Source organism: Salvelinus namaycush, chromosome 38 (genome assembly GCF_016432855.1).
Source record: "Salvelinus namaycush isolate Seneca chromosome 38, SaNama_1.0, whole genome shotgun sequence".
Lineage (NCBI taxonomy): Eukaryota > Metazoa > Chordata > Actinopteri > Salmoniformes > Salmonidae > Salvelinus > Salvelinus namaycush.
The window spans coordinates 15,417,861-15,445,296 of record NC_052344.1 but is presented as its reverse complement, the minus strand read 5'-3'; the positions used below and the strand labels follow the sequence as shown (position 1 = coordinate 15,445,296).

Here is a 27,436-nt window from a genome sequence, read left to right as displayed (position 1 = left end):
CAGCGTTTTGTATGACTCTAAAATGGAAGAAGAATAGAAATGGGATATTGTCGAGACAACCAAGTCCTCTGAGACGGCCTACTAGATGTCTGTGGTGATATTCCAATCGCAGTGAGGGAAAGGAAATCAGCTGAGGGGAGGAGAATTCCTGGAGGCTGGAACAAGCCTTGTATCCTACAGTCACATCAGATTAACCTCCAATCATACACACAGCTGACAGTATATCCGCTATCGCTGCCTCTCTCCCACATCCTCACTGGTATATCATGATTGAGACTTTCCCTGGGTTTAGCCTCACAGAAAGGTCTCGGTTGTTCTTTGGGAGTTTTTTTCACGACCCCATTTAAGTGACTCCCAAACTTCAGTGGAGGTAGAGAACGAGGGTGAGTCAAGTTATCACTGTTGGAGATATCGGACGTCACAGAAAACATCCCAGACTGACAAGAGAGTATGAGAGAGAAAGTGACAGAGAAAGAGAGCGCGAGAAAGTGAGAGAAAGAAAGTGAGAGAAAGAAGATAAGAGCAAGAAGGTGTGAGAAAGAAAGAGTGAGAGCATAAATGGCCCTGCTCAGTAGAAAGCATTTAAAATTCTGTCTGGTTGTCAAAAAGAGGTGCATTTAATTAAAACACAGAAATTAGAAGAAATTCTCGCAACTCCCCAACCCCCTCTCCCTTGCATAACTATGTTCTAAGGATAAGGTGCCTGGCTTTTGCTCTGGGCAAGGCAACCCCACAACATATGTTGTTTTCCGTCTTACTCGCACTGAAAACAGCTAATTAGAGAAAAGGCGACGAGGAGGGGAGTGTTTTGAGTTACATAAACATGTGGAGATTACCACCATACCATTGGGGATTACCCGTGGTGACCTCTCCGGCATCACCTGACGATGCAGGTTTCACAGAAATTAAAGCTTTAGTAGCCCTCACATGGGCTTATTCTAGTTAGACATCAATTCAACTTATCCTTTATGGTAGTCCTTGTGCAGTAGAAAACCTAACACCTTTCCTGTGTCCAAATCAAATAGCTAAATGGTTTTGGGAACTGTGAAAACTTTAGACTCCTCCCAGGTATACGTTTAGTTTTCAGAATAAGGGTGTAGGGGTAGCCTGTGTACATGCAAGTAGACTAATTGTGTAAACAAATACAGCATAATCCTGGTAAATCTGGCACATAGGGGAGGGAGATCGTAAGAGTTTTAAACATTGGACTTTAAAGCTCCCTCTTAATGGAACATAGTTAGGAAAGGGATTTTAAACAGAAAATCTACATTCCTAACTCGTTCTTAATGAAGCCACCAAATAGCCATTCAGGATGATGTGGATCGCATATATGTACACATACTAGGCCTCTCGATTGCATGTTGGTGTGATCACAAGACAGACACCAAGCCAATGAGTTTGAATACTTCTCAAATGCATCCTTTCACCCTTCCTTAACGGAATCACATGATTTTAGTGCAAAAAACTGTTTCCACTACATTGCTTTCACTAATAATGTCACATCAGATTAGTGATGGGAGAAAAATACATATCACAATAATATTTTGGACGATATTATCATTTATATTTTCGCTGTGCCTGCGCCAAAACTCCAGTATTTTTCATCCTATATCTTGTTCTCCATCTTCTTTTTAAAATAGTGAGCCAACATGGTTTCCGCACTTTTATTTCAATGACTGATCACTAATTTTGTCATGGTTCTCTCGTCCCTCTGCAGCAGACATATTGTGAGCAATATGTTTGGAACATCAAAGCATAATAAAATCACAGTATCGAATCGCAATTCATATTGTATCGGCACCGACATATCATGATAATATTGTATCGCGAGGTCCCTGGCAATTCCCAGCCCTATTTCAGATCAGTGATAACGTCAAGGACGAGAGGAAGGAAGGATTCAAACAGGGCCAAAGTTACACCTGCTAGTCCTTTATGCTCCTCTTAGTTGTGAAATCTTCCCATGGTTCTTGTTGACCTTTGACCCAGGGAGGAGAAACCCCACAGGCAGGGCCGTAACCAAGGTCTGAGTTTTAGTGAGGTCTGGACAGGGGGGGAAAGTTGAAGCTCATTTACTGCATTTCTATACCATTTAAAAACTCCAAAGTGCTATTTGAAGAACAGCAAAAATAACCCTAGCCATTATCACATTGGTTGCTGTTGCTTCATTCACCTCAGTCCATCTACAAACACATAGCCTATTAGCTATGCAATTAGCCGCTACACATTAACCCAGCACCGTGATTAAAAACTATAATTTAATACGTACAGAGGGATGTTTGCAGCAAAAGTATTTTATTGACAAAAAGTAAACAAATGAGTTTGCTTTACAGAACTTTAAAAAAAAAAATCCAGACGATTTTTTGCTGGAACACATTTTGCCACAGGGTGGGGATATTTTTTGGTAGGTTTAAAGCACATTTTTTACAATTCTACACATTCTGCAATAACTTATGCCTTGTTAATATAATATCTGAGTGAGAGTGACTAACAAAATAAAATACATGAGGGCCTCCTGGAAGTCAGGGCCCCTGGGCACACACAGGGTGTTGGTAATTCAGCCATGATTACTACAAATTTAGAGTTGGCTAAACTAACTAATTTACCAATCAACACATTTTTACTGGCGTTGGGTGACTATCAAGTGAGTAACATAACTGTAAAACTGCTTATGCACAAAATGGCACCTAGTGTATTCTAATATCTTAACTCAACAGTAAGTTGAGACCCTGACTGTGGGTTCCCCCCCCAAAAAATCGAATAGTTTATTTCATTTGTTTTATTTAAAAAACATGTATGAAATCCAGACCTCTGTGTCCTCATATGTAGTTACGGCCCTGCCCACAGGGTTTATTGGCCTCCTCAGATATCAGACGGCCTTGAGAGCAAACAGATTATGTTGCTGGAGATAATAGACCAGTAAAAACAGTAAAGCGATTGGATTGGTGTCAATCCGCCTCCTGAATAGACTAACTCAGGGCTGCCCAACCCTCTTTCTGGAGATCTACCGTCCTGTGGGTTCAGTCCAACCCTACTTTAACACACCTGATTCTACTAATTAGCTGCTCAACAACACCTTAACTAGCTGAACCAGATATGCTAAATTAGGGTTGGACTGAAAACCTCCAGGACAGTAGATCTCCAGGAAGAGGGTTGGGTAGCCCTGGACTAGCTAAACCAGGAAAGCGTGAAGGGTCCTAAACTGGCGAGAACGTCACGATTTTGCTTTGCCATTGTAGCCGAGACGTTTTGCTAACACCTGACTGCTACTCCTATCCTTTAGATATGTAAATACAGCAGGGATAGTGGCCACGGTATGAGAAGAGGTCTTTGGACTGGGCCTTTGAGGGAAAAGGAGTTACCCCTTCTGAACAACAAAAAACGTTCCAAAAATCCTTGTATGTTCATGATAATAAGTCATTTTCTTACCTGTATGCCAGCCTGCACTGCCATCGCTGCAATCAGAGGAGATTCACCTTTTCATCCTGAAACAGACACGAGGCTATTAAGTATAAAATATATAGAAAACAAATGTACAAATTAAACTAATATATATATACACTGCTCAAAAAAATAAAGGGAACACTTAAACAACACAATGTAACTCCAAGTTAATCACACTTCTGTGAAATCAAACTGTCCACTTAGGAAGCAACACTGATTGACAATAAATGTGACATGCTGTTGTGCAAATGGAATAGACAACAGGTGGAAATTATAGGCAATTAGCAAGACACCCCCAATAAAGGAGTGGTTCTGCAGGTGGTGACCACAGACCACTTCTCAGTTCCTGTGCTTCCTGGCTGATGTTTTGGTCACTTTTGAATGCTGGCGGTGCTTTCACTCTAGTGGTAGCATGAGACGGAGTCTACAACCCACACAAGTGGCTCAGGTAGTGCAGCTCATCCAGGATAGCACATCAATGCGAGCTGTGGCAAGAAGGTTTGCTGTGTCTGTCAGCGTAGTGTCTAGAGCATGGAGGCGCTACCAGGAGACAGGCCAGTACATCAGGAGACGTGGAGGAGGACGTAGGAGGGCAACAACCCAGCAACAGGACCGCTACCTCCGCCTTTGTGCAAGGAGGAGCAGGAGGAGCACTGCCAGAGCCCTGCAAAATGACCTCCAGCAGGCCACAAATGTGCATGTGTCTGCTCAAACGGTCAGAAACAGACTCCATGAGGGTGGTATGAGGGCCCGACATCCACAGGTGGGGGTTGTGCTTACAGCCCAACACCGTGCAGGACGTTTGGCATTTGCCAGAGAACACCAAGATTGGCAAATTCGCCACTGGCGCCCTGTGCTCTTCACAGATGAAAGCAGGTTCACACTGAGCACATGTGACAGACGTGACAGAGTCTGGAGACGCCGTGGAGAACGTTCTGCTGCCTGCAACATCCTCCAGCATGACCGGTTTGGCGGTGGGTCAGTCGTGGGGTGGCATTTCTTTGGGGGGCCGCACAGCCCTCCATGTGCTCGCCAGAGGTAGCCTGACTGCCATTAGGTACCGAGATGAGATCCTCAGACCCCTTGTGAGACCATATGCTGGTGCGGTTGGCCCTGGGTTCCTCCAATTGCAAGACAATGCTAGACCTCATGTGGCTGGAGTGTGTCAGCAGTTCCTGCAAGAGGAAGGCATTGATGCTATGGACTGGCCCGCCCGTTCCCCAGACCTGAATCCAATTGAGCACATCTGGGACATCATGTCTCGCTCCATCCACCAACGCCACGTTGCACCAGACTGTCCAAACAGACTGTCCAGGAGTTGGCGGATGCTTTAGTCCAGGTCTGGGAGGAGATCCCTCAGGAGACCATCCGCCACCTCATCAGGAGCATGCCCAGGCGTTGTAGGGAGGTCATACAGGCACGTGGAGGCCACACACACTACTGAGCCTCATTTTGACTTGTTTTAAGGACATTACATCAAAGTTTGATCAGCCTGTAGTGTGGTTTTCCACTTTAATTTTGAGTGTGACTCCAAATCCAGACCTCCATGGGTTGATACATTTGATTTCCATTGATAATTTTTGTGTGATTTTGTTGTCAGCACATTCAACTATGTAAAGAAAAAAGTATTTAATAAGAATATTTCATTCATTCAGATCTAGGATGTGTTATTTTAGTGTTCCCTTTATTTTTTTGAGCAGTGTATATATATCAGAATGTTTACAAAATGTAAAGCTCTCCCTCTTCCTCCCAGGATGTAGGGGATTACCCAGAACCAGACCCATCCCCTTGGCCCAAAGGTGTGTGTGTGTGTGTGTGTGAGAACGAGAGAGGGAGAGCGAGAGACAATGAGCTGCACTATACTAGCCTCGGACACTGACAGTTTAGTTAACAAGAAACACAGCTCCCCCCAACATATACACACCCCAAAACAGCTTCCTTTCTCCCTCAGCAATCCACCCAATTTAAACTTCTCTACTGGGCTGAGCTCCAGTACTCAAACACAAATGTCACCATAGACCCAAGGGGCAGGCAGCACAAACTAAGACCCCAGAGCTATGACCACATTTCAATATCATAGATAGGGTTGCAAAATACTGGTTACTTTCAATAAATTCCATGGTTTTCCCCGAAATCCCAGTTGGAGGATTCCCGGAATCAGGTGGGAAGAAGCAGAAAATCCAGAATCCTCCACCAGGATTTCTGAAAAACCAGGGAATTTATTGAAAGTTCCCGGAATTTTGCAACCCTAATGATAGATTCACATTGCAGCTAGTTAATACCCTGTTGTCATCTGATAGACCGCTCCTTACGTGCACAAAAATGTGCATTCAGTTACTCTGACACAGCATGAAAGAAATCAATCCATGTCTCATCTGTGATGCGTTGCTCTCGGCAGAGGACAAGATGACAGCAGCGCAGACAAGCAGAATTACCTTAGGACAGGAGGAAGACAGTAGTCATGTACGAAAAGAGCTGCGTAGAACCCCCAGATAGTCGGAAAAACCCGTCTCCACCCTGCTTCTGACCGGAAAGCAGAAAGCGCAACACAAACCACGCAGGCTTCTACTGGCTGGTTCCAGACTTCAGAGTGTGTTATGTCGACAGCGAGCGAGAGAATGACAGAGGGAAGAGAGAGGGAATGGAGGGAGGAGGGAGAGCCTTGACTAATGAAGTGGCTCTGCTCAGCGCTGCAGAGGCCCCCCACTCCTGCCACGGCCAGTCCTCCTCTCACAAAGCACCCATTGTTACACACCACCCCTCTTCCAGGCCCCCCACGCATCCATCATCCCCCAACTCTGCTCTACCCTGGGAGCTCCCTGCGATGAGCTAGTGGAAATGGAGCGCTAGGGGGCAGGGGAACCAGCCACTTCCTCATCTCACCCCCCCCCCCAAAAAAAAACATGATAGCAAGGGGAAAGTTTGGTGTGGGGAAGACAGAAGAGAAAAGGACAAGGGCCAGGGTTCAAATTACACATTGTGACTGTCCCTGATCTGGGATGGCTGGACCAAAGTGTTCATTGTCTAATGCTTATGTGGGTGCTCAGGCCAGTGCACATGTCCTGATTTGCTAAAAGGTGACACGCACTGCCATAGTTGGAACCCTGGCAAGACTTGCTCCTGGAGGAGATCAGTAGGCCTAAACTAGTGGACAGTAGACAAACAAAGTGGGGGAGAAAGAGAGAAGGGGGTGACTTTTAATTTGAGTAGAGAGGAGTATGTGGCTGACAGCAGAGGACAAAGGGAGCACTCGTCTCTAGAATGTGCTGCATCTGGGGCCCCAATGCGCGAGCTGAGAGAATGCCTCCCTGTGGGGACCAAAAGGGCAGCATGCGCGTCCACACCACCACCAAATGTCAATGCGAAGGAGGGAGCGAGAAATGAAAAGAGGCATTCAAAAACAGAATGTGTTTTATGCTGCTGGGTTAGCTGATAATAATGTGCGAGTGTCTTTGAGGAAAGGGCAAGGCTCGACACTTGCACATTCTCCAGAGGTTGCTGAAACACTCGAACAACGCCCGTTCTCTCTTGGCAGCCTTGTTCAATCAAAACCGGTCTTCCAACAATGACCTTTGGGTCCAGCAAAAACGACTGTTTGAATGAATATGCATTGGAGCTTGTTATTGCTTCACAATGTAAACCTTGTTTGGTACATTATACATTGGTACATTGTTGGGTAAATTCATTAGATTTTATATCTTATCTTTAACTCTGCATTGTTGGAAAAGGACCCGTAAGTAAGCATTTCACTGTTAGTCTACGACGCATGTGTAAAATAACATTTTACTTGATGTTGATTCATGCGTTTTGTTTCTGATAGAACCGGGATGTAAAATTACAACCTGCTTCCTACCAAGACGGCCCTTTAAATGAATTGAAATGGTGGGTCTCCCTTTGTGAGGAAGTAAATGGGAAGGTTTAATGAAGTAGAGGGACATTAGCCAAGCCTATCTGTAGTCCTGAAGATAAACACACAGATGGATGAGGGAACAGGGGTAGACTGGCCACATGTTCCCCACGCAGGTCATCATCTTGCCTCAGTAATCATTTAAGAGGATCAGGGGCTATTCCAGACATGGACGAGCTACCCTCACTGATCACAATACTACAGACAGCACGTGGCACATGAATGGAGCTGCAGTTGCTGTACATCATGTGTTTGATTTGCATTCAAGCGCACAGCGAGAGACCACACAATGTTGGGGGGGTTGCATGTTCATTTGTTTTACAGTGCATTGTAAAGTGTGTGCGAATTATTGAGTTGGGGGGGGGGGGGGGGTGATTTGCTTATTTACCAATAGCATGGAACAGCTGCGCTAGTCTAACGTAAGAGTGTAAAGGGGCTGTAAGCCAGCACATGGGGCCATAGGCTTTTTATTTTTAACCTGCTCTCCTGCCAAACGGAGTCTGCTCCACTCTCCCCAGAGACTACTAACTCCTCATTCATTCTCCTGCTGAGCCCTTTGTGTCTCAACTTAATTGGCCTGTCAGTTGAAGGTTTCATTCGGTGCCTCTCCATTGGAAATGGACCTTGTATTCATTATGGGAGTAGGTGCATTCAGGCAGGATTAGGCCTAAATGTAGCATACAGCGTTTAGGCTCAACCCATGTCCTTCAAGAAGAGTTGTCCTGAAGATGACTGGTCGCCAGGAAAGCCCCTCTTCGACTTTTAGGTGTGAACTGAGGAGACACCTGCCAATCCCACTTCATCTTGGTTTGATTAGTCTATTTCTGCTCCACAGCATGCACTTTACGAGGCAGCTGGGAAGTTTGTCTTGTCCAAAAAAACAACAAAAACAAAAAAAGGTATTGGAGACAATCGACACTTCTGGTAGGGAGTAAAAAACGAGTGGATTTACTGAAGTCTGAAATTGAGGCAACCAAATGAAAGCTGTCAAAGGGAGCCGGCATGGAGGTAGGCCTCCTATAGGGTGATTGTGCCTGTTAAGCTACGGCAGGCAGGACTGGCAGCTTGCCCATTCATCTGGAGAGTTTGCTCGCTGATTAACATAGGCTAGGTCACTGAATTGCAAGCCAACGCAGATGACATCATCCCTTCAGAAAACAATATCCCAAAAGTCCCAACTGAAGTACCTAAGAATGTCCCGAAGACCGCCAAGAGCACTGATCTAACCTGGCAGTGTCATAAATGTTGACGTTTGCTTTAAATACATTTTCCAGAATGAATAGGGTTCCATGGCCATACTGACAAAGTCATCAGGAAGAGATTCTTTGATTATCAAGGAGGGTTGTGATCTGATCATTGCAGTGATGGCAACAACTGCAGAAGCTGCTGTATTCAAAAATGGGTCAGTTGTAAGGACAAGGCCGTTAATGACCTCATCTGAAACTATGACTGGATGATGTCAACAGAATAGAAAAAGGGCTTTGGCTTAAAGAGGGTGTTGAGGAAATGTTATGTGTGTATTAGGGTATGCCGAAATGCTCTTATGACAGGAACATACTTTTTTTTATCTTATGGTATACAAGACTAGTTGTACCTTTCAAATTGTATGACTTATTGTCTTAAAATTCAAAAAAGAAAATCCTGGAAGGAAAGAGAACACAATGCGAACACCAAATATGGGCCTAAAAGGTGTCAGCTAATTTGTAACCGGCTTTATCAAAGTGGTCAGATAAGCTGCAAGACGTCCGAGGCCCTGAAGAAGACCCTCGCAGAAGGTCAGGTAAGGAGGGTTATTTGCCTGTATGATAATCCCAGGGATAGAGGGGAGGGGAGTGGGTAAACCTTTCACCTTAACATGAAAGGCTCAGCCCTCGGTAAAAACAAAAGCTACCATAGATCCTGTTGTCATTAACTAATGACCTGCTGTCATTAACAAAGACCTCCAAACACCCTTTCAGCATCCTCCTCTCATCCTGTTCTTTGTTTTGAAACTGGACTCATCATCTGTCGTAGAGGAGTCCAAAGACCTCTAGAATTAAACTGGATATATTCACAGGACTAAGGTTGCAAAGGGTCAAAAACTGTCCGGTAAATTTTTTTATGGGAAGTTAAGCGAAAGTCCCCAAATTCCCAGGCTTAAATTCATTTAAAAAAGTTAGCTTATAACAGTGAACCTTTTTTTGTGGGATACACATAGGGCAATACTAGGTCTTGTGGCATATTTTGGTTAAACTATCCCAAATTCAATGGAATTGCATCCCTCTGCATGCATTCTTCCATCACATGTGCAGTGCACTCACCCATCACATGGACAGCTGATTCTCAAGATCTTGCACAGAATGAGATGCTATTTAGCCCACACTACCACACTGACTGAGGCAAGGACTACATGCTTTCTGGTAAGTTTTGATTACAATACTGGGTGGGGTGAATATATTTTATATGACATACATGATTTTTTGTTAACTAGTAAATAGTAGTCTACAGCAAAGTGTGTTTAAATAATTTCAAACTTGTTAACAATTTCTGCTAGTTAGTTTTTGATACCATGTGGGTTTTAACTTGCTTGAGCCTGCCAATAGAGGAGTCTTAATTCACCTGTTTCCATACATGTTTCATTAAAAAAAAAGAAATCTTACAAAGGAGTTGTTTAATCTAACTGTTTAACTATTTATCTGTACCTGGATTATTCTTTTTTTTTTAAACTAATTTCTTCTAATCTTTACAGGAAAATGCCACTCTGATGTGTGGAGACATTTCACCACAGCTAATGTAGAAGGACAATCTGTGTACATTTGCAAATACTGTGCCAAATCATATGTGAAGAATGCAACAAAGATGCAGAATCATCTGGCTAAGTGCATAAAGTTCCCTCAGCGCTCACAACAAGCAACCTCTGACAAAAGTCACTACTTCTATTTGAGGTGAAAAGGATGAATCAGACACCTTATCAATAGCAACAGCTCATGGTCCTCCTGGAATCAGAAGTTTTTTTTGACTCAATGGAGAAACGTCGTCAGAAATGCTGATGAATGTCTTGCTTGAGCTGTGTATGCAACTGGTTCACCTCTGACGCTCACAGGCAATGTGTATTGGAAGAGATTTCTGAATTTCTTCGCCCAGCATACACCCCTCCAACCAGACATGCTTTATCTACTCATTTGCTGGATGCCATCCTGTCTGATGATCAGACTCTGCTTGAAGATGTAAGAGAAGAAACCCATACTGCCCTGCCCACTTCACTGTTGCTCCAAGTAGAGGAAACTGCAGTTCTGAAATACATCAAAAAAGCTTGAAGACTTCTGCCTGAAGCCCATACACGCCGCAGCGTACATGCTGGATCCCAAGTATGCTGGCAAGAGCATCCTGTCTGGTGCAGAGATCAACAAGGCCTATGGTGTCATCACTACCGTGTCTCGCCACCTTGGCCTGGATGAGGCAGTCTGGCGAAGTACACTTCCAAGCTAGGGCTTTGGGATGAAGATGCAATATGGCAGTCGTGCCAACATATCTCATCAGCCACCTGGTGGATCTGAGGCTCTTTCCCCTGTTTGCTTCCATCATCCTCCAAATCCCACCAACATCAGCCGCCTCAGAGTGCAACTGGTCCTTGTTTGGGAACACACACGCCAAAGCACGCAACAGGCTGGCCAATACAAGGGTTGAAAAATTGGTGGCCATCCGGGCAAATTTGAGACTTTTTGAGCCTGACAACAAGCCATCCTCAACAAGGTTGGAAAGTGACAGTGAAGATGAGGCCTCAATCTGATGTTCAAAAGGTGGACATTGAGGAGGTCCAGGGAGAAGACATGGAAGCCTGAGAGGATGACAACCAAAGCCTTCGTTTCTAGACTATCATTTTGCAGATGTATGTTGAAACTGTTTTTGGGAGATGCGATGGATCATTGGGGATCATTCAATATTCCCTTTCTTTTGTTGTTCAGTGAAATCATCCCATGTGAAGAGTCAACTCATTTAATTAAAGTTCAATTCGTAAATAAATATATTTTTTTATTTCTATTGGAAGGATTTAATCATTTGCAATTATGTCTACTTATGAAAAGGTAAAAGGTTTATGTCTCCATATGATATGGTAAATATATCCAGTGAAAAAAACATCTACATTTAAATGGTATTAATATTAATTTGCATATATTTCCGTTAATTCCTACAGAGCATTTCCTCTGAATATTCCCCAAAATGTGTAACCCTACACAGGATGCCTAAAAGATAGACCCCTCTCACTCTGTCAATGAAATGATTTTCATTGAGTCAGGTCAGCGAGGTAATTTCTGTAAGGCCCTACCTATAGAAGTATGTCAACTCTTGTGATAGAAGACTCCATGAAAATACAACCCTCTAATCGTGTTCGTTTTTATATCAGAAGAACTGAAATATTGAATGAGGTCATTAGCCATGAGGGTTCGGCAGGTAGAGAGTGAGAGCATGGAGACGCTGTTAGCCAGACAGGCCACAGCCCAGCTGAAATCTGGCCAAAGGAGAAGACATTTAAGCCAACAGAGAAATTTTTGTGCTGGGGACACTATGAAATATTCAAACCCTTAGTGAATGCATCCTTTGAATGTGTACTTTGAGAACCAGTAGCCTAGCATGCCATATGTTTGGCAGAAAGAGAAGAACTGCTGCGGAACAAAGTGAGCTTAAATGACTGCCCTAGGGCAACACACCAGAGTTATCACACCAACCAACCTATCCTGGCTAGGAAAACATTTAATAATCATGAATGTATGTATCACTGGGGGCACACTGCCTGCCCTCCAGAACATCTACAGCAACCTGTCACATCAAGGACCGGAGCCACGGCCTGTTCAACCCGCTACCATCTACAAGGCGGAGACAGTACAGGGGCATCAAAGCTGGGACTGAGAGAATGAAAAACAGCTTCTAACTGCAGGCCATCAGACTGTTAAATAGCCATCACTAGCCGGCCTCCGCCCAGTACCCTGCCCTGAACCTTAGTCACTTTACTAGCCGGCTGCCCTATGTACAGTTGAAGTCGGGAAGTTTACATACACCTTAACCAAATACATTTAAACTCAGTTTTCACAATTCCTGACATTTAATCCAAGTAAAAAATTCCCTGTCTTAGGTCAGTTAGGATCACCTTGTAAGTCGCTCTGGATAAGAGCGTCTGCTAAATGACTTAAATGTTAAATGTAAATGTAAATCACCACTTTATTTTAAGAATGTGAAATGTCAGAATAATAGTAGAGAGAATAATTTCTTTCATCACATTCCCAGTGGGTCAGAAGTTTACATACACTCAATTAGTATTTGGTAGCATTGCCTTCAAATGGTTTAACTTGGGTCAAACGTTTTGGGTAGCCTTCCACAAGCTTCCCATAATAAGTTGGGTGAATTTTGGTCCATTCCTCCTGACAGAGCTGGTGTAACAGTCAGGTTTGTAGGCATCCTTGCTCCCACACGCTTTTTCAGTTCTGCCCACAAATTTTCTATAGGATTGAGGTCAGGGCTTTGTGATGGCCACTCCAATACCCTGACTTTGTTGTCCTTAAGCCATTTTGCCACAACTTTGGAAGTATGCTTGGGGCCATTGTCCATTTGGAAGACCCATTTGTGATCAAGCTTTAACTTCCTGACTGATGTCTTGAGATTTTGCTTCAATATATCCACATAATTTTCCTCCCTCATGATGCCGTCTATTTTGTGAAGTGCACCAGTCCCTCCTGCAGCAAAGCACCCCCACAACATGATGCTACCACCCCCGTGCTTCACGGTTGGGATGGTGTTCTTCGGCTTGCAAGCCTCCCCCTTTTTCCTCCAAACATAACGATGGTCATTATGGGCAAACAGTTCTATTTTTGTTTCATCAGACCAGAGGACACTTCTTCAAAAAGTACAATCTTTGTCCCCATGTGCAGTTGCAAACCGTAGTCTGGCTTTTTTATGGCGGTTTTGGAGCAGTGGCTTCTTCCTTGCTGAGCAGCCTTTCAGGTTATGTCGATATAGGACTCGTTTTACTGTGGATATAGATATTTTTGTACCCGTTTCTTCCAGCATCTTCACAAGGTCCTTTGCTGTTGTTCTGGGATTGATTTGCACTTTTCGCACCCAAGTACATTTATCTCTAGGAGACAGAACGCGTCTCCTTCCTTAGAGGTATGATGGCTGTGTAGTCCCATGGTGTTTATACTTGCTTACTATTGTTTGTACAGATGAACGTGGTACCGTCAGGCGTTTGGAAATTGCGCCCAAGGACGAACCAGACTTGTGGAGGTCTACAATTTTTTTTCTGAGGTCTTGGCTGATTTCTTTTGATTTTCCCATGATGTCAAGCAAAGAGGCACTGAGTTTGAAGGTAGGCATTGAAATACATCCACAGGTACACCTCCAATTGACTCAAATGATGTCAATTAGCCTATCAGAAGCTTCTAAAGCCATGCCACCATTTTCTGGAATTGTCCAAGCTGTTTAAAGGCACAGTCAACTTAGTGTATGTAAACTTCTGACCCACTGGAATTGTGATACAGTGAATTGTAAGCGAAATAATGTCTGTAAACAATTGCTAGAAAAATTACTTGTGTCATGCACAAAGTAGATGTCCTAACCAACTTGCCAAAACTATAGTTTGTTAACAAGAAATTTGTGGAGTGGTTGAAAAATTAGTTTTAATGACTCCAACCTAAGTGTATGTAAACTTCTGACTTCAACTGTACATAGTTATTGAACACTGGTCACTTTAATAATGTTTACATAACCACTTTATCCACTTCAAATGTATATACTCTATTCTAGACAAGGCTCATCCTATATAACTACTGCTGTACACACCTTTTATATTCATATACTGTCCACACACACACACACACACACACACACACACACACACACACACACACACACACACACACACACACACACACACACACACACACACACACACACACACACACACACACACACACACAGAGTAGACCAAACATTAGTAGTAGAGGTCGACCGATTAATTAGGGCCGATTTCAAGTTTTCATAACAATCGGTAATCAGCGTTTTTGGACACGGATTGTGGCCAATTTTTTTATTTTTAAATTACCTTTATTTAACTAGGCAAGTCAGTTAAGAACACATTCTTATTTTCAATGACGGCCTAGGAACGGTGGGTTAAGTGCCTTGTTCAGGGGCAGGAAGACAGGTTTTTACCTTGTCAGCTCGGAGATTCGATCTTGCAACCTTCCGGTTACTAGTTCAACGCTCTAACCACCTGCCTTACATTGCACTCCACGAGGAGCCTGCATGGCAGGCTGACTACCTGTTACGCGAGTGCAGCAAGAAGCCAAGGTAAGTTGCTAGCTATCATTAAACTTATCTTATAAAAAACAATAAACCTTAACATAATCACTAATTAACTACACATGGTTGATGATATTACTAGTTTATCTAGCGTGTCCTGCGTTGCATATAATCGATGCGGTGCCTGTTAATTTTTCATCGAATCACAGCCTACTTCTCCAAACGGGTGATGATTTAACAAGCGCATTCGCGAAAAAAGCACTGTCGTTGCACCAATGTGTACCTAACCATAAACATCAATGCCTTTCTTTAAAATCAATACACAAGTATATATTTTTAAACCTGCATATTTAGTTAATATTGCCTGCTAACATGACTTTCTTTTAACTAGGGAAATTGTGTCACTTCTCTTGCGTTCCGTGCAAGCAGTCAGGCTATATGCAGCAGTTTGGGCCACCTGGCTCGTTGCGAACTGTGTGAAGACCATTTATTCCTAACAAAGACCGTAATTAATTTGCCAGAATTGTACATGATTATGACATAACATTGAAGGTTGTACAATGTAACTGCAATATTTAGACTTAGGGATGCCACCCGTTAGATAAAATACAGAACAGTTCCGTATTTCACTGAAAGAATAAACGTTTTGTTTTCGAAATGATAGTTTCCAGATTTTACCATATCAATGACCTAAGGCTCGTATTTCTGTGTGTTATAATGTTATAATTAAGTCAATGATTTGATATTTGATAGAGCAGTCTGACTGAGTGGTGGTAGGCAGCAGCAGGCTCGTAAGCATTCATTCAAACAGCACTTTTGTGCGTTTGCCAGTAGCTCTTCGTTGTGCTTCAAGCATTGAGCTGTTTATGACTTCAAGCCTATCAACTCCAGAGATTAGGCTGGTGTAACCGATGTGAAATGGCTAGCTAGTTAGCGGGGTGCACACTAATAGCGATTAAATCGGTGACGGCACTCGCTCTGAGACCTTGAAGTAGTTGTTCCCCTTGCTCTGCAAGGGCCGCGGCATTTGTGGAGCAATGGATAATGATGCTTCGAGGGTGGCTGTTTTCAATGTGTTCCTGGTTCGAGCCCAGGTAGGGGCGAGGAGAGGGACGGAAGCTATACTGTTACACTGGCAATACTAAAGTGCCTATAAGAACATCCAATACTCAAAGGTATATGAAATACAAATGGTATGGAGAGAAATAGTCCTATAATTCCTATAATAACAACAACCTAAAACTTCTTACCTGGGAATATTGAAGACTCATGTTAAAAGGAACCACCAGCTTTCATATGTTCTCATTCTGAAAAGTGTTAATTCAGTATTGTTGTAATTGTCATTATTACAAATAACAATATATTTTTTGAATAAAAATTGTAAAAAAATTGTAAATAATTTTTATAAATACTTTTTTTTTTTTTTTTTTTTAAATCGGTTGATTAATCGGTATCGGCTTTTTTTGGTCCTCCAATAATCGGTATCGGAGTTGAAAAATCATAATCGGTCGACCTCTACTTATTGGCGCCGTCCTAATATGGAGTTGTGCCCCCCCACCCGCCTTTGCCTTCAGAACAGCCTCAATTTGACAGGGCATGAACTCGACAAGGTGTCGAAAGCATCCCATGGGGATGCTGGCCCTTGTTGACTCCAATGCTTCGGTTGGATGTCTCCAATGCTTCGGTTGGATGTCTTTTGGGTGGTGGACCATTCTTGATACACACAGGGAACTGTTGAGCGTGAAAAATACAGCAGCATTGCTATTCTTGACACAAACCAGTGCGCCTGGCACCTGCTACCATACTCGGTTCAAAGACAAAGAAATGTTTTATCTTGCCCATTCACCCTCTGAATAGCACACATGCACAATTCATGTCTCACTTGTCTCAAGGCTTAAAAACTCCTTAACCCGTCTCCTGCCCTTCATTACACTGATTGAAGTGGATTTAGTGATATCAATAAGGGGTCATAGCTTTGACCTGGTCAGTCTGTCATGGAAGGCGTTCTTAAAGTTTTGTATACTCAGTGCAGGGTGAATGGGCAAGGCAAAAATATTTAAGTGCCTTTGAACGGGGTATGGTAGTGGGTTCCAGGTGCACCGGTTTGTGTCAAGAACTGCAACGCTGCTGGATTTTTCACACTCAACATTCTCCCGTGTGTATCAAGAATGGTCCACCACCCAACTTCACACAACTGTGGGAAGCATTGAAGTCAACATGGGCCAGCATCCCTGTGGACTGTTTGACACCTTGTAGAGTCCATGCCCTGACGAATTGAGGATCTTCTGAGGGCAAAAGGGGTGGTGCAACTCAATATTAACATTTGGTATACTCTGTGTATATATTCCAGACTCTGACATGGCACCTGCTGATATTTCTTAATTGATTTGTGTGTATTGTTAGGTATTATTGCACTGTAGGAGCTAGAAACATAAGCATTTCAATGAACCTGCCATAACGTCTGCTAAACATGTGTTCACGACCAAAAACAATAATTGATTTTATTTCGTCTCAGTCCATTCTCCCTCTCCTGTAACCATTCTTCTATCCCTCTCTCACTGGTCCCAGTCTTCCCATTAGTCAGCGGTACCCTAAATAAATGAGGGGAAAACCAAGATGTCTTCATGATCTCCATTGCGTCCAGGGGAGATAGCAGCACATATGGGCTCATGTGGGGGTTTAACCCATTAAGCTGTTAATTTCTTGTCTGTGGCACAGGGTTTTATTTGGTTTGGCCTCCTTCTGGAGACGCCACTTCCCCAAAATGTGAGGCATAATGCCAGAGATCAGACAGATGGTGTTTAAGGGGTAGAGGGGCAGAATCAGGGCTGTTTTGGGGCACACTCCTCCTCACACATGCATGCATTCATTTGGCTCCAGTCCAGAGCTCAAGTATGACCCTATGCCTAAATGTTATTATTTCTGCCACACAAGCTACCACAAGAGGGTTGTCTGACAAAAGCAGCACAAGGGGAAAAAAAAATAACAATCTTTGTGTGATAGTCCTACATATGAGAAATGCCTATGAAAATGATTTGTTTTCACATTACAGCTCAATTTAGATGCAGAAAATGGTCTGTTAAAGAAATAATAAGCAGGTCTACTTGAGTTTCTAAAATGTGTATAGTACACTGCACATGCACATTTGTGGCCTGCTGGAGGTCATTTTGCAGGGCTCTGGCAGTGCTCCTCCTTGCACAAAGGCGGAGGTAGCGGTCCTGCTGCTGGGTTGTTGCCCTCCTACGGCCTCCTCCACGTCTCCTGATGTACTGGCCTGTCTCCTGGTAGCGCCTCCATGCTCTGGACACTACGCTGACAGACACAGCAAACCTTCTTGCCACCGCTCGCATTGATGTGCCATCCTGGATGAGCTGCACTACCTGAGCCACTTGTGTGGGTTGTAGACTCCGTCTCATGCTACCACTAGAGTGAAAGCACCGCCAGCATTCAAAAGTGACCAAAACATCAGCCAGGAAGCATAGGAACTGAGAAGTGGTCTGTGGTCACCACCTGCAGAACCACTCCTTTATTGGGGGTGTCTTGCTAATTGCCTATAATTTCCACCTTTTGTCTATTCCATTTGCACAACAGCATGTGAAATTTATTGTCAATCAGTGTTGCTTCCTAAGTGGACAGTTTGATTTCACAGAAGTGTGATTGACTTGGAGTTACATTGTGTTGTTTAAGTGTTCCCTTTATTTTTTTGAGCAGTGTATTTAGGATCCATTTGTTGCTGGTGAAATGGTCTTCCTCAAAGGTAGCAGAGGTAGCAGTACACACTTAAGCAAAGGGAAGCACCTGCACAACCGTGCTATTACGGTATTCCTCTAGCAGGAAAGCAGGAACAGGGAGATTTAAAATGGACATAAAATTAGGCTGTAGTCAAACATGTTCTATCCATCTCAAGTTGTAACGGTAGGCTACATAGCTAGAGCCATATATTTTCTGGTATTGCTTAACATTATGTAGGCTAAAAGTAAGCAATAAAATCAAGGGCATCTCCTTTCCAGACATGATGGGTGGATGGTTGCCAGAAGATACCTCAGGTATCTTCTGGCAACCATCCACCCTCTGCAACTGGATCCTGGACTTCCTGCCGGGTAGACCACAGGCTGTGAGGATTGGCAACATCACCACCCTGACTCTTCACACAGGGGCCCCCCAGGGGAGTGTTCTCAGTCGTCTGCTGTACTCCCTCTTCACCCACAACTGTATGGTTGCACAACACCAACGTCAACAAGTTTGCTGACGATACCACGGTTATAGGGCTGATAACCAACAACAACGAGTCAGCCAATAGGGAGGAGGTAAGTGAACTGGCATTGTGGCGTCATGATAACCTCTCCCTCAATGTGAGCAAAACAAAGGAGTTGATTGTGGACTTCAGGAAGCAAAGGAGGGAACATGCCCCGACCCACATCAATAGGACTGCAGTAGAGAGGGTCACAAGTTTTAAGTTCCTCGGCGTGCACATTGGACCAACACCACTCTTGTCAAGAGGGCGCAACAGTGTCTCTACTTCCTAAAGGCGTCCATATGCTTCCCAGCTGAAACAGTTCGGTAGAGTTCATACATATATAATGATGACATTTTGTGGGGGTTTTATCACTTTTTGGACATCGGTGGGTGTTTTTTTTGGGCAGTTCGGGCACACATTTTTTTCTGGAGGCAAGCCAAAGGTCAGAGCCGAAGTCTACGTCCCTGCGATTGGTTATCAGAAGGGATTCTTCAATAAAGTATTCTTTTGTCATTCAATGAGACACTCGTTTTCATGCAAATTTCTTCCATTGAAAAACACTTCAAACATCTTAATTAGATGTAAAATCTTCAGCAAAATCAGCAAAATTAATGACTGATTTCTTGACTTAGATTAATTCTTACTATTTTGAGGAAGTGTATACTGGTTACGGTGTCTCAAAATGGACAAAGTACTATTGCCACTTGTTTATTGTTTTAAAGCGAAGGTCTTTTAAGGAAGTATGCGAGCACACTCGTTCGGTTAGCCGAACTGAAGCATGCTGACATCGAGCAGATAGAAATACAGCTGGAAACTGCCCTTTTCGTCCTCATGCTAGCTACCAGTAGATACAGCAGCCATTTTGAAATGGTAGTGTCAGCCAATCAGATCCTTTGTTGTTCAACATCATGTGCCATTCCATAATGGCTGCTGTGGCTACTGGTAGCTAGCATGAGGACGAAATGGGAAGTTTTAGAGGAACACAAGTAGTATTTTAATCTTATCTATGGAGCAGTGTGGATAAAGGTCAAATTTGTAGTACAGTGGCATATCCAATTCCTGCATTGAGGTACATTTTCCGACCCATATCTCACACCGCCTCAACTGTGTCAATGTAGCCAGGACATAAACATTAATAAAAGAGAGTCACACACACTACATACAAGCTCCCAGTAATATTTTGGGTGAACCAACAACGTTTCGGCATCACTGTGCCCTCTTCAGGATCATGAATGTAGCCAGGACAAACAAATCTTTTCATGATTTCACTAATATCATGAAAATCAATAAATCATAGCACGGTTTTGGGCTCATTCGGTAGTTTTTACCTGATAAAGTAGAATTATGTCAAAAGTACCATTTATATTCATAAAAAAACAGGGGTCACCAACAAGTGGATCGTGATCTTCAAGGTATTTCTAGTTGATCGTCAAACATTTCTTTAGAAAAGCTAACGATAAAGGCATAATGGCTCACCCTGTCACGTTCCTGACCTGTTTTCTCTTGTTTTTGTATGTGTTTAGTTGGTCAGGGCGTGAGTTGGGGTGGGCATTCTATGTATTGTGTTTCTATGTTGGGTTTAATGTGTTGCCTGATATGGTTCTCAATTAGAGGCAGGTGTTTGACGTTTCCTCTGATTGAGAACCATATTAAGGTAGGCTGTTCTCACTGTTTGTTTGTGGGTGATTGTCTTCCGTGTCTGTATGTATGTTCGTACCACACGGGACTGTAGCGTTTGTTTGGAGTCTGTACCTGTTCGTGCGTTCTTCGTGTATTTGTAAGTTCTCATGTTTTAGGTCAGTCTACGTCGTTTATTTGTTTTGTAGTTTGTGTAAGAGTTTTCGTGTTTCGTCGTTCTGTTAATAAATATTCATTATGTCTTCATCACCCGCTGCGCCTTGGTCCGCTCATTCACCACAAGACGACCGTTACACACCCATTATGCAACTAGAGTTTTGCCATCAGGTGGAAGCCTGTCCCCGCTCTCTGATCAGTCTCACTGGAGGAAGGAGAGAGCAGGGACTGTGAGAGGCGGACCCCTCTGCTGTTCTCTCCCTCCCTCCTCTGAGACTAATGCCGTATTCGAAACAACTGGGAACTCGGAAATCTACAGCTTCCGAGCGTTCAAGACAACTGGGAATTATGAGAAAAAACGAGATCCAACTGGGGAAAATAGTTTTTGAACGGTCATCCAACTCGGAAACTCAGGCATCTTTATAGCGCTCCGACTTTCCGACCTGAAGTTCACTGACTTCATGATTTGACCTCGTTTTTTACAGGATAATGTCAATGAATCACCACCTCACATCAGTTTCTAAATAGTGATAGGTGTGATAAATTAATTAATGGATTTGAGGGTTAAGCTGAGGCCAGAGACTTTTATGGGAGGAGCGCGCAACTTATTTTCAAGCCACCATGGCCTGAAAATGAGATGCGTTATAAGTCCGGCTACGGACTGGCGTTTGACAAACACTGGTACTAAACCAAAGATAATGATCTGATTTAAGTAATAGATTTTGTGACTTCTAGATTTTTTAATTTTTTTTTTTACCTTTATTTAACTAGGCATGTCAGTTAAGACCAAATTCTTATTTACAATGATGGCCTACCCCAGCCAAACCGTAACACAGTCAACACTGTGCCAATTGTCCACCGCCCTAAGGGACTCCCAATCACAGCCAGTTGTGATACAGCCTGGAATCATACCAGAGTCTGTTGTGACACCTCTAGTACTGAGAGGCAGTGCCTTAGATCGCTGCACCAATCTGAAGGCCTATAAACTGTGTGCACAGTTATAGTCATCATAAACGGATGACTATAAACTTTAATACCAACATCACCAATCTGAGGTAAAAAGGATAGGTATTTCCTGTAATTCATGTGGTGAAAACATTAGTCTTATAATGTAGTAACACACTATTTCCACCATGGGTAAATTTCAATAATATAACATAATTCAATGCCAAAGTAATTGAACACTTTAATATATGATCATACTACTTTAAGCATGGACAGAGTTTAAAAATGCCTGTAAACGCAATTTAACCAGGCACTCTAGACTAGAGCGTCCATAGGGTCTGTGCAGCAGTATGAACGTTTGACCACTAAACTTAATTAATGTAACCATGATTGTGTTCCGACCTCAGTGTAGCTCAGTGTAAACAAGCATAAAGGTAGTGTCGGTATCTTCTGGCAAGGTGGATGTTTGTCCAAGGCCAAGCATGTCTGTTCCATGCAGTTTGTATCCAAGGCAACATTTTCAAACACACGGTCATTAGTAGGGCGTCTATAACCTGTGTGACATGATGATGCTCATTATGCAGGTTCATACATGGCCCATTTCGAAATGTGTGTTTAAAACGCTTTCCCACGGATTTTCAGAGATGTCGGCCAAATTGTACATTAAATGTAAAACAAGTTCAGTCATCTAAGCAGGCTACCAAATTACACGCATTTCATTAAAAAACATGAGGCCAAATCTAGTCTATTGTTCAGACTATAATAAGGTTTACGAACTTAGAAACTACATGAAATACGTTAGCCTTCTACTCGGGAGAGTGATCAGCCACGGGCACTTGTTGCTTTCTCGTGGGCTGGAGAGAGGAAAGGACAGATTCGTTCACGCCACGGAAACAATTATGTCTCGCGTTAACTCACCAGCATATAAATTACCTGTTCCGTCTCTCGTCGAGTTTTCCTTTAAAATTTCCACAAGTTTGGGTTCACTGTCATTAATGGTCAATTATAGCTCTCGCCAAACGTGCATGCACTGTTCGAAACAGCCAACCAGAGCACAGCCGAAGCTCTTCATGGAAAAGGGGCGTGGTGAAGCTCCTGCTGGAAAAGCAGGTAGGCGGACCCAAATGACGCTCCAGGTGGAGTTTGGCTAAACTCACAAATACGCAATCAATATTGATATAGACAAATAAATTGTGGTTTATGAATATATCGTGACAAATCAAACACCATTTATGTTATTTTGTCATATTTGTGTGCGATATTTTCAGCTCTCAATTACTTTTCCATCATAGGCTAACTTTGGACGTTTATGGATGACTTCTGGAATATTTATTATAATTATTGTTGTTGCAGAACTCTTGTTGCACACATCTTCAAGTCTTGTCAATGACAAGTTGTCACAGATCTGTAATACTGTAAATTACACACATAGTGGTTAGAGCGTTGGGTCAGTAACCTAAAGGTTGCTGGATCAGATCCCTGAGCTAATAAGGTAAAACATCTGTCGTTCTGCCCCTGAGCAAGGCTGTTAACCCACTGTTCCCCGGGGCACTGTGGATGTCGATTAAGGCAACCCCCGCACCTCTCTGATTCAGAGGCTTTGGGTTAAATGAGGAAGACACATTTCAGTTGAAGGCATTTGTACAACTGACTAGGTACCTCTCCTTTCCCTTAATTGAGAAAGAGAGAGACACTGAGAGAGAGACACAGAGATAGAGACACTTGAAATGTCTCTATTCCTTTGGAACTTTTGTCATGTTTACTGTTCATTTTCTATTGTTTATTTCACTTTTGTTTATTATCTAGTTCACTTGCTTTGGCAATGTAAACATATGTTTCCCATGCCAATAAAGCCCTTTGAATTGAATTAAGAGAAAGAGAGAGAATAAGGAACTTCTGTGAGTGGAATGTTTACTGTTCATTTCACTTTTGTATATTATCTACCTCACTTGCTTTGGCAATGTTAACATATGTTTCCCATGCCAATAAAGCCCCTTGAATTGAAGTGAATTGAAGAGGCAAAAGTTCTTCCTCTGTCTCTGGATCAAAAGCAGATATATACTACCCCTCCAAGGCTGTTAGTCGTTACTACAGGCTAAAGACTGTTTTCTGGGGGAAATTTCAACTGAGTGAACTCAATAAACAAATTACATATTCTCTACTTCTTGCCGTATTAGCTTTTATATGTTGTTTTTGATGTCAACCACAAGAAAATATGTACCCTTGGTTAAAGATAGGCTAAGATAAAAGATATTGAAATTGGGCCCACCAATTGTGTGTGTGTGTGTGCGTAAGAGAGCGAGAGAGAGAGCGAGAGAGAGAGAGAGAGAGTGAGAGAGAGAGAGAGAGAGAGAGAGAGAGAGAGAGAGAGAGAGAGAGAGAGAGAGAGAGAGAGACCACTGGAACAACTACTGGGACTTGAATCAGGCTCAGCAGACATCTAGTTTGAAGGGAGACCTAATTTGGACAGGGAATTGAGCCAGTGTGGCTGGATGGGCAACGAGCACTTTTACACAGTGCAGAGTGTAGACATAATGATTCTAGATGGTGTACTGTCTGTACAATGACACAGGCATCGGATCAGGTTGGGTAATGTCTCCACAAACACCCATACAAAAGAAGCATCCTTCACCCTTACGCAAAACTGAATAATTCCAAGATTTAATGTCACATTCACAAGTACAGTGAAAAACCTTTCTTGCAAACTCAAAACCCAACAATGCAATAATCAATAACAATGTAATACTAGAAGAAAAAAACACGAGAAATAAGAAGATACATTTGATTTCCCATAAAATATGTCAAAATGTAATTCTATACATAACATTAAATATAGTGTAAAGAAAGTATACCCAAGCATGCTTCAGCCCAGTTTGAACAAAAAGGGAATCAGGTGATGAAGGACTTGAAAATGTATGTCTCATTAATACATTTCTGATCTATCCAGAAACAGAGTGCACCTTTTTCTTAATTTTCCTGGATAGTCACCCGCTGAAGTGTCCAGGGATATGGATTTTTTGGGGGGATGAAATATAGTGTGTATTATATACATTTTTGCATATATTACAGGTTTTCCATGACAAATACACATGTGACAGATGGCCTTTGTAACTGTACATTTCCCTGGTATGTTTAAAACAAATCAATACATTTTTGCTAATTATTTGTTCCCTGATAATGTATTGGTTTGCTCTTTATTAGTAACGTTTCTTACATAGGACATAGAACGCCTCATATTTTTTAACATGAAACACAACATATTACAAAATATTCAACGCATCTCTTGCAAGTAAAATATCCACAAGGGGGAGCTATTTTTTCACGTTATGGGTTTACCAGCAGCAATAAAATGTATTCCAGTTGAGATCCAGGAAATGTCAAGGACCTGGAAGACAAGAAGGACGTTACATGCAATTAGAACCCTGCTGAGATATTTTGTCTAGGTGTGCAGAGGCAGCGTGGACCATGGCCCCTTTTGCGCCATATGCTATAAAAGGTCTGTCAGACCTAATGAAGAGCAACATGTGACATCACAACTGACCATGCATGCAGTTCATCAGTGGATAGACACTGCTTTCAGCTTTATGTCTCAAACCAGTGATGTATTGCAAAATATTGCACCTGAATGTATTTATTGAAACCCATACAAAGCTACAGAGCAGTGCTCATACGGTACATAATCACATTAGAAACGTTGGTAATGTCAGGGATTTTGAGGAGAATTGTATTTATTTATTTTATAAAATGGCTAGATATTGCTGACTGTATCACTGTCTGTATTCTCTTTTAAAATTATATTGGCATCTGAAATATATTTTTTAAGCAGTATCCTGTTCAACAGGAAATTATTGTTAAAAACATTCATGCCTAGGATAACAGGCAGTTGTTTGACTGAATATATGCATCTTATTTTAAGTGATTACGTGTTATAAACCCTACAATGTGTGCCTACATGTTACAGAACATTTCATTTCCAAATTATTGCGTTATAAGGAAGTTACTGAGAAATAATGAAATAATATAACATTTATTGTAAATAAAGGTTAAATAAAATAACATGTACTGTAGTGAAATGGGGGGTGCCAACACGAAGGTCTTACTGTGCCTTGTCTGTTTCGCTTGACTATAAGGCTGCTTCTTTATACAAATGTTTTTATAACAGTGATTAGGGCCCAACACAAACTACAATAAATGTTCACATGGCCTTACAGGAGAAAATGTGGACATGTTCAATGCCTCTTGAAACATTTTTATGACATTATCCTGATCTGAGCCCCCCAAGCTGACACAATGGACATTTGCTGTGAATACTTTGTTTCTGTTTGTATTTGAGCTTGATCCAGTATTCAAAAGTAAATTCCAATACTGATCCATCTGCTATGTGAATCGCTTACAATGCAGCCACCAATACACATTTTTAGCAGGCCTTTCCAAGTAGCTAGATATGACTAAGTATACAGAGCCCGTGCTGCTAGCTAACCGCGCGAAACTTTGTCTTTCAGTTTATCTTTAGCTAGCCAGTCTGTGGGAGGACACGTCCATGTTGTGACTAGCAACTGTCTCGTTTCAAAACGTGAAATAATTTGCTAGTTGTTTATATTGATTGTGAGATTATAGTTGGCTAGTCAGTACGAATACACACATACCAGCAATCAACAGCTTCAGCGAACATTAGCTAAATTAGAAGATTGACAACTGTTAGCCAGCTAGATAACATTAACTAGCTAACGTTAGCTAGTTTCCGGTGAGTAAAGTCGATATGGTTGTTAGATAAATTAGCTAGTTAACGTTAGCTGGACAGTTGAAATAAAGTAATGGGTATACTATTTAAATAATCCCTCGGGGTTAGCAAACTAACCCTGGGTGGGGGATTATTCGTTGAGTTTTCAGGAACGTTGACGTAGTTAACGTTAGCTGTTCAAAAACAAAATGCCTCAGAATTGGCTAGCAAGATAGCTAGTTGTAACGTTACCTGTCCAATAATAGCTAGCTACGTTGCCACCATGTCAGCAAATAAAACCCTTCTGCTCATGGAAGGAAACACGGAATATTTGCTTAATTCCAAACCCATTCATAAACTGTCCTGGATCTAAAACTGGCTAGCTATGTGGCTAACGTTAGCTGCTGGCTAAATGTGGCTGACTAGCTAGCAGCCACCGTCAACTAGTAAATCCGAAATCGAATGCCTCAATGTTGACGAGCCGCTAATGTCAGTATTGTTGCTATTTATTTAGCTGAATCGTTGATATCCAGTGGGTAAAGTTAGCTGCACCCATAGACTTTCTACTCCACAAAATGGGGTCTATTAACGTTTGTCTCCGCCATTTTGTGACAGAAATTTCTCTGAGCACAGGGGTACGTGTAATGGTTGAATGTAGTAACCTCGTCAAGTAGATATCCGTCTGGCAGTTACAGAAAAGGGATCATGAGCAATTTCCATTCATCCCAGGAGACAAAAGTAATTTCTGACTGCTAGGCTATTGGGTCCAACACCGGTGATAACCTGGTAGCCGGTTGCTCTCAGGCAAGGGCTGCAGATACTGGAATAAAGTTACATTACTAGCTATCTCCTATTAAAATATTACACAATATGGCATTTTCACTTTGAAATTGTAGCTAGATTTGGTAGAAAGGAGAGTTGCGGCTATTGAAACAGCCAGATGATTTCGTTATCACAATATAATCAAGAGAAAGTATTTGTGAACAAACAGTACAGTTATGATAGCTACATTATTATAACTTGTCTTCATTTCTACATTGACCGTTTAGAGTTCCGCTCTGGGTCTAGACAATTTAGCTAAGAACTCACAGCTTTGATACAGGTGTAAAGCAATGTGGTG

General features: G+C 42.4%; 1 protein-coding gene across 1 annotated transcript in view; it reads right to left on the bottom strand.

Moving 5' to 3' along the window:
• The window catches only part of LOC120032067 (GAS2-like protein 3), a 30,017-nt gene extending 7,369 nt beyond the window's left edge, over positions 1-22,648 (bottom strand). Inside the window, exons 1-2 of the mRNA XM_038978010.1 lie at positions 22,530-22,648; positions 3,427-3,482 (exon numbers count right to left, since the gene is read on the bottom strand). Of these exons, the coding sequence (XP_038833938.1) occupies positions 3,427-3,450 (24 nt within the window). The 5' untranslated portion in view covers positions 3,451-3,482; positions 22,530-22,648. The remainder of the gene's footprint in view (positions 1-3,426; positions 3,483-22,529) is intronic.
• Positions 22,649-27,436: the final 4,788 nt, after the last annotated feature.